The 8,634-nt window shown below is 34.2% G+C and overlaps 1 protein-coding gene across 1 annotated transcript; it reads left to right on the forward strand.

The window, feature by feature from the left end:
- Window positions 1-4,541: 4,541 nt before the first annotated feature.
- LOC134268905 (low-density lipoprotein receptor-like) lies at window positions 4,542-6,490 on the forward strand. Its single transcript, XM_062751143.1, has 4 exons — window positions 4,542-4,684; window positions 5,437-5,562; window positions 5,897-6,036; window positions 6,194-6,490. Exons 1-4 carry the CDS (start codon window positions 4,615-4,617, stop codon window positions 6,197-6,199), a joined length of 342 nt encoding a protein of 113 aa, XP_062607127.1. The 5' UTR covers window positions 4,542-4,614; the 3' UTR covers window positions 6,200-6,490.
- Window positions 6,491-8,634: the final 2,144 nt, after the last annotated feature.

The raw sequence follows: 8,634 nt of genomic DNA on the forward strand, positions 1-8,634 counted from the left end.
GTCTTCGTTGAACAACATATATATCATATATTTCTTTTCGAGTCTTTTAAATGAATACTAGTATATGAGAGCAACCCCTTTTTTTCTCCAGAAGATTACGCATACCATCTTGGGGAAGAGAAGTCTAATTGGATCGTGTAACAACCCCCCCCCCCCCCCCCCGCCTTTTTTTCTACGATCATATGTGCTACCCAATATAAAAATTAAAGGCACAGTATGTTTATCATGTTCACTTCTACACTTATTCTTGTGACTAAAAGTTGAGAAAGCTTAATGAAAATAAGTGCTTTCATTTTTCTGGGTCAATTATACATTATAAGTTTTTTTTTATTTGTTGACGTAAAATAAAGTGTTAAGAGTGGTCTGATTCATTATTAATTTGGAAGTGTGTCAGACGAAAGCGAGTGACCTAAATACATGTCTGGGGGACGAAGAAAAAAATGTAGCCTTGAAGTGTTTGCTAAGAAGACTATAGTGTAAATCGGTTCAAAATTTTAATTCTAGTTTTGTAATATGTAGATGCTGATATGACCTAATAGTGTAGCTTAGAATTTTTTGTTGTATATACAAGAGAGAGAGAGGGGAAGAGAGAGAGAGAGAGACATAAATTATTAAGATTATAAGACTTCGGATTTCGATTTAGAACTGAGGGAAAAAAGTCAATGCCACATTAAGCATGTTAAGTGAATACGCATTTGAGGTTTCTGTGAACTCATTTAGTTAGCTTTCAATGACCATTTCTTGTTACAACGTTACTGTGCATGTACTGAATGACACTCTTTTTAGCAAAAGACAAGTTTAGCTTTAAAAAAGGGGGGCTATTGGAAACGTTAAAATCTCGAATCCATTAAGTACATATGACAATGATTGAGACGTCATCAAGATACTAGCAGTATGAATTGAATGAAACACGGAGATAATGCCTTAATCAAGCTCCAAAGTTCATTAAAACAATACAAATCGTGTGCAGAGCAAACACGGACCTCTAAAAACATCTGAGGTGAATGATTTATATAAATTTCTGTAAGTGATTTACCAGTCGAATGCACCTGCTTGCAGATAACACCCAAGATATGATCATATGATCATATATAGGAAAGATGGGAACACACACAGATTTGTTTGTTTACATTAGAGAGAGTTTTTTTATGAATTAGTCAGCTTGATAGAATTTAATATACATTGTACATGTATTCTGTGGAAATGAAATACATGGAGATGATGAACGGTATTTCAGCTCAAAAGTCCATTAAACAATTCAAATTTGAAGCAGATCAAACACGGGTCTCTAGACATGAGAGATTAGCATCCTCGCCCTTCTGATCGGTCATACTCGCCGTGGGAAATAACAAAAAGCAACTTTAAAGCAACCCCCACCCACCGCCACCAACATGAACCCGTTTCTAAACATGAGTGGCATAGCTTAGGAATGGGTTTCTTCTAGGGCTGTATCAATATATCGATATATCGATACGTATCGATATTCAAGAAAAATATCGTATCGAAAAGTAACTTCCAATACGTATCGGACAGACATTTTTTCTTCAAATTCTGTTTAAAAGATGGGAATTTCAATCACCAAAGATTATATTTTACTTTTTTGAATTAAAACCTTCAATAATTATATAATTTCTAAGGAAATAACAGAGTTTTTATAATTATTACAAAATACAAAAAGAAATTTTTTTGAACATGTTGATTTTACTGTCATTAAAAGTTTTAATTGAAGTGTTATTTTTTAAGACAATGAGACAAGAACTTTAAAATGGGTAATAAAACACTTAATTGTTATGAAATGTATGCATTAAAATGATTAAGAAGCCTTTTCTGATATGGACTTGTTTCAGAATCCAATATATCGCATATCGCTTAAAAAAATATTGTATCGTATCGTATCGAAATTTTTGGCTCAATACACAGCCCTAGTTTCTTCATGGGTACTAGAATTTGCAAAAATCGTTTTACATTGACAATTTCAGTTCTGTTAGCTTTCCAAATATGACGTCATGTCTACAGAACTGGATGATTGACAGGGGAGGAAGAATCCTATATAGCTTGGACTTGTTGGATTGTTAACACTAAGGGTCCGCCATACAGTGGTACAATGTCCTTCAACTGGGGCTTATTCAGTAGATGCTTGACCTCCCCGCCACTTACAAACTGCATCAGACTGGAATAAAGTGGTTATTTCCATCACCTGTTACTTTTTAAAATTATTTTAAACCTTTGTATACAAACATGTACATATTGTCTGGGTCAAAATCCCTAATTATAAAGTTTTCAGTGCGTTTAATGTTTTGATTGGATTGAATACCCCCCCCCCCAAAAAAAAATAAATAAAATTAAAATTAATAATGGAGAAGAAATAAATGATTAGTACTGATGCAACCTTGATTCTTGATGTTCAAATTTTTTTCGAGAAAAAATAATCTCAACGACTTTTTAAATGCTGTCATTACACCTCGTTAATAAATTCCTTTAGAAAAATAAAATAAAAAAAAAATTAATAAATAATAATTTAAAAAAACATATGTGTATGTAAAGCTTGACAATAAGCGAAGTGGATACGCAAGGACTTTGTCATTACAAAGACAGAAAATTAAGGAGGGGGATGGGGGGAGATAGTTTTCTCATTTTATAATTCCATTATAAACATGTATGTTTATTTCACTCTCTATGTAAAACGTTCATTTACTTCTTTTACTGTATATTTCGGCCTTAATTGTTTAACCCTTTTCTTTTTCCAATTGATATATATTTACTTTTTTAGTACTGTGCTTTAAACGACCCCCAATTCAGTTTTAGTATTTACCAAGTAGATGTGGCCTTGAGATTTGCACGAAAGAACTTGCATAGACTATTTTTGGGAAAAAAAAATGTACTGATCAAATTAACGATAAACAGTGCCAAAAGTCTCTTGAATAACTCTCATATGCTTCATCACTGCATTCTAAATAAAGAATTCATTAGTAAGACGTAAGGTTTCAAAACAATGAAAGTGCAAAATAGACGGGAACTTCATCACTTCTTTTATACATAATTTACTTCAAAAGAACCAATTTAGTATGTGAACATGAATTGATATTAAAATTGATCATTCATCTCCAATCCTCACTTTTTTTTTAATCCAAGAATGTTTACTACTTTTTAGGCACCTCAATGATCCTTTCTGAATTTCTGGAGGTCGGTGTTTATCCTCTGTTCGGAGATTTGTATTGTTTACAGTTTTTTTTGTAGGGGGGGGGGGTGTTTTGTTCTTTGTTGTTCTGTTTTGTTTTTGTTTTGTGTGAATGAGTGTCTTTTGTTTTTTACAAGAGTTCATTGAGCTCATTTTCGTAAGTTTCGTAAAATAAATTTTTCGCTTTATAACGCGAAACTTTCGAGAATAAACGCATAACTGTCGCGTTATAATTCAAATCAACAAGAAACTTTTGCGTTATAACGCGAAACTTTTGCGTTATAACGCGAAACTTTCGCGAATAGACGTGTAACTTTTGCGATTAAACACGTAATTTTCGCGATCAAACGCATAATTTTCGCAAATTAACGCTTATTTTCGCGATCAAACGCATAATTTTGATGGTGACGTAATATGTGAAAATTGGATGACAAATGTTCATTTGTCTCCAAAAGGCTCACTGTAGAAATACATGTACAACATCGTATTTTGAGGTTGCACCACGTGGTCATACCACTGCTTTCGAAACATTGACAATGAATTCAAAGTGTACAAACTCGCAATAAAAAAAAAAATCAATCTTAAGAATTCCTTGAATCAACAAGTAAAAACAAGAAAATCTTTAAAGGAATATTCATTTTATTTTAAATAAAATGCAAAACTCTGAAGACCAATCTATCCTATTCTCGCGTCATTTCTGTTTTACATCTTTTGAGAAAAAGTCATTCATAAATTCATAAAAGTTCCCGTCTGCCTTCATGTTCCATATCTGTCATTGAAGATCAAAGATCTCAAAGTAACATTACTACATACATATAACCTCGCGATATAACGCGAAAGTTTTGCGTTTATTCGCGAAAGTTACACCTAATAACGCGAAAGTTGCGCGTTTATTCGCGAAAGTTTCGCGTTATAACGCGAAATATTTATTTTTTCAACCTACGAAAATGAGCTCAATGGGCGTTCGTAGTTTTTTATTTAAAATAGAGTCAAGTATATTGACATGGCGCTGACAAAAATTTAGATATGAAATAAGTACAACATATATTTTTGATTTCCATTATACTCCCCCCTCCCCCACTCTACCCAAACCATCCCCTACATATGCTCACAATTCTTCCAGACTTTTTATCATTTTTTCTTTAAATCTAAAAGTCTCGAAGAGATTTCAAGTCACTTTTATGACTTTTTGTTCTTCTTGATAAAACTCAACTTAATTTGTTTGGGGTTTGACAGTTTTTGGTCGCCATAAATTTCTACCTAATTAAAAGGTACTTCAAAAAATCAGCAGATCTAATCTTGCCCCTCCCCCTTCCGGGTCATGCGACCTACCTCTCACTATAAACGAGCGCACACAGTAGATTCTTTAACACAGGAAATCTAGAGAGCTACTGGAGCACCATAACCAGCTAGGGACCATTGAGGGTTGGAGCATCATGACTAAAGCCATTTTCTTCATCATGGCTGCATTTGTGATCGCGGTGATCAGTGCAAAGACTATTCGAGGTGAGCTCTTTCTAAATACTAGTATTTTCCTTTAAAAATAAATCAAAAGTAAAGCTAATCCCGGGCAATCTCTCTCTCTCTCTCTCTCTCTCTCTCTCTCTCTCTCTCTCTCTCTCTCTCTCTCTCTCTCTCTCTCTCTCTCCTTTCATTGTTGAATTTGTTTTTCATACTTTGAAAATTTCGAAATGTGTTGACTAAGTTTACTCCCGGCAGTGTTGATCTTATTTTATTATTTTATGTATTCATATGTATTACAAAAATACACATGTAAGTGTTGTATGATTGATTGTATATTGTTTAACGTCCCTCTCGAGAATTTTTCACTCATATGGAGACGTCACCGTATGCCGGTGAAGGGCTTCAAATTTTGACCTTTACTCGGCACTCAGGGCCATTGAGCAGTGAGGGATCTTTATCGTGCCAACGCCTGCCGCTGACACGGGGCCTCGGTTTTTAAGGTCTCATCTTTACGTAACTTTACGTATTATTACGTTTTTACTTCAAATTATAAATTCATGTATTAGGAATCTACATGTAGATAACTAGTTTGAAATCTGGCTTTTTCTCACGATTTTAATATGTGGCAAATATCAAAATTGTGAAAAAAGTCAGGAAAACGCCAGATATTTCGGACTAAACTCACCACTGCGCTATTTTATATTTCAATTTGTGAAATTAACAAAATGTTTTCAAAACACATTTTAAGTGCTCATAGAAACAGTATGAAATATGTCAATGCATTTTAATTCCAGATGAAAATGCGTGTGATACAGATGAGTTTATGTGCCTGAGTGACGGTGAGATCACGTGCCTCCCTGATTCATGGAAGTGTGACGGAGATGCCGACTGTGACGGAGATACCGATGAACAGGGTTGTCGTAAGTAGTCTTATTTCTAAAAAGTTATTGCGTGTCCAGTACACTTTGATTAACGGGCTAACATAAGTATTCCTAGTCGAACACACTGAGTATGCTTTCGTTATGCTATACTAAACACGTGGTGAAAGATTGATCGAATATACAGTAAGACTATGAGACTATGTTGTTTGATCACTGATCACTGCAACTGCAAGTGAAGTTTTTGTTAGTATTGGAGGTCGAACAGGTGGACTGTCGCAAATATTACCGATGACACACGTGTATAATTTCGAAAGAGCCTGGTAACCGTCTAGCTCGCCTGAAATTGATGTTTTTACATATTTTATTTTAACAGCTCCAACAACTTGCGCTGAAGATGAATTCCCGTGTGACTCTTCATGCATTCCACAACTCTTTGTGTGTGATGGTGACGTAGATTGTGACGACAATAAAGACGAGGCATCTTGTCCTTTAAAAAATCCACTCACAAATCACGTAGGTTTTAATTCTACCTGTATGCCATGATATCTACTCTCAACTCTTTCTTTTTCATGAGAAATGACAAAAATTACTTAAATAGGCATACGAACTTATTGTATTGATATATTTGTTATCTCTTACAAAAGTTTATATTTGATTACTTATGTTACAGGTCTAGGACCAAAACAAGATGTGACAATACCACGTGCCATAGACTTAAGTGATGACTATACCACGTGCCATAGACTTTAGTGTGATTCTACACCATGTGCCATAGGCTTTAGAATGATGACTCCGCCCTTGTGTTCCCGTGTTCCAACTTTTTTTTCTTATTTTTTTTTTTTTTACATCTTTCTCTTTATCTCAATTTTTTTTCAGTAAAATTACTTGTTTTTATTTTATGATTTTTTTTTTCTTAAATGAGATATTTTATTTTGATTTTATTAAAAATAAAATTTTACAAACATGATTGATTGTTATCATTTATGAAACATCGTAAAGTACATTCAATGTACATATACCGGTATTATTAGAAAATATTTACATCCACTTAATATTTTCTCCTTGCCGTTAATCATGCAGTGCATGAACAACACTAAGCATATCACCTGTACAGATTTCTTGATCAGTGGCTGTTCCATCAATGAAACGTACAAAGACATTCATATGAATTGTCAAAAAATAAAAATAAGTAAATAATGAATAAATAAAAGGCGCGGATCCAGGAAATTTTTCCAGGATGGGTCCACCCCAGTAGAAAAAAATATAACCACCCAGATATTTCTTAACGAGAGAAAAAAAAAACAAAAACCTATAAACTCCTTTCCTAGGAGTGAAAAATAATGGGTGGATGTGGGGAGGGGGTTGGGTTTGACATTTGATGCTTCATATCTATGACTTCTCATTTAACACGGATCCGCGTTTTCTAGGGGGGGGGGGGTCCAAGGTCATGCATGTTTAGTTGGTTTAGTTTATACATAAAATGTCTGTACATATTCCAAAGGAGTGGTCCGCACCTCCTCTCTATATCTGTGCATGTAAAACATAACATCGTTTGGCGGGGGAAGATGTTTTGAAAATAAATTTACATTTTCCGTTAATGTCTATGGTGAAAAAATTTCTCAAATTAAAGATTTATACCTACGAAAGCCCACTCCGCAGACTTATCAGACTTTTTTTCAGCGAAGAAGAAAATAAATAATCTGTCCTTGATCTTAATTATTTGAAATAAATAATCTAACCTTCAACGACATGAAAATAAATAATCTGACTCGAAAAAAATTGCTAGCCCCCCCCCCCCCCCCCCTCAGAATCAAATGGTCGTCACCTAATAAACGAAAAATCTTCGTTGGTAAATCTGCCATAATTATATGTGGTTGGTTTGCAGAATTGGTATCCAATAAAGGTTATAAATGGTAAACTTGGTACCAATGTTTTGCCATTAGCCAATTACACCACCTAAAAAAATCTACCAATAGGAGATTTGTGAACACACCCATTCAGTATAATATAATACATATTAAAAATTTTAATATTACACTAAACTACCTGCACTATTTATATAATATCAGCATTTGAGAGAGAGAGAGAGTTGTAATGAAATTAGTTCTGTATGGATTTCCACATCCAAAATCGTTTCAAACCAAGATGTGTTTGTAAAACACTGCCCCCGTATGGCAGCTTATGGCGAGGGTTGCATTCTCTCAAATGCATGTCAAACTCCAAAGGTCAAGGTCAAAAATGATGGTAACCAAAAGGTGTACCCAATATTCATACCAGCTGAAAGGTCTTGTCACAATAAATACACATGTGAGGTATGCAAGCCCTACCTCCAACTTTTCAAAAGTTATGGCCAAGGTTAAAGTTTGGTATTTTTGTAATAGTGGGTCAAACTCCAAGGTTAAGAGGTCAAATTTGGCGGTACCCAAAGAAAGGTCTTGTCACCAGGAAAACACTTGTGAAATATGAATTCAAAAGCCATAGCCCCACATACTCAATAGTTATGGGTTAGGTTAACGTTGACAACAGACAAACAGAAAAACAGAAAGACTGACTGACAGACAGGACAAAAACAATATACCACTGGGATCTTTCGATTTGGGGGCATATATTATAAAAATATTTCAAGAGCTGCGAACGCTAACTCTCGATTCCCGTCTACATTTTGCACCCATTTAATTCAATATTGATGTCAATTTGGCCAAAAAATCTTTGTTTGATACAAAGAACAGTTCAATGGTAATTGATTAATTATTTTAATACCAGTGCTAAATAGTAATTTGTCTCAAATTCTAGCTCTTGAAAAGAGTGGGGCGATAGACGATATTTTCCATTGAAATCGGACTTTCATCACCATATTTTGAAATGTTCCTTACATCTTTTCCTATGTTTTATGCAAATAAATTAAACACATATATATTTTAACAAAATACATTTTTTTTTAGTTGTGAATCCCTTTGAAATTGGTGAAAAAATAAGCATTTTTATTCGTTTTTTTTGTCTATAAACATACCCCCCCCCCCGTGTATCACAAACAGCTTTGGTATGAAATTGTGAATTGACAGTCCATATTAACTGTAAAAAGGAATTTTTGATTCCAGGGGGAGGTTGGTT

This window comes from Saccostrea cucullata, unplaced genomic scaffold, assembly GCF_032062105.1.
Source record: "Saccostrea cucullata isolate Sc308-1 unplaced genomic scaffold, CSIRO_AGI_Scuc_v1 ctg1198, whole genome shotgun sequence".
Lineage (NCBI taxonomy): Eukaryota > Metazoa > Mollusca > Bivalvia > Ostreida > Ostreidae > Saccostrea > Saccostrea cuccullata.

Excerpts from the sequence above, each read along its gene's own strand:
- LOC134268905 (XM_062751143.1), top strand. The coding sequence starts at position 4,615 with ATGACTAAAGCCATTTTCTTCATCATGGCTGCATTTGTGATCGCGGTG. Across the intron at positions 4,685-5,436 it reads CAGTGCAAAGACTATTCGAG|ATGAAAATGCGTGTGATACA; the intron begins GTGAGCTCTTTC and ends TTTTAATTCCAG. Across the intron at positions 5,563-5,896 it reads TACCGATGAACAGGGTTGTC|CTCCAACAACTTGCGCTGAA; the intron begins GTAAGTAGTCTT and ends TTATTTTAACAG.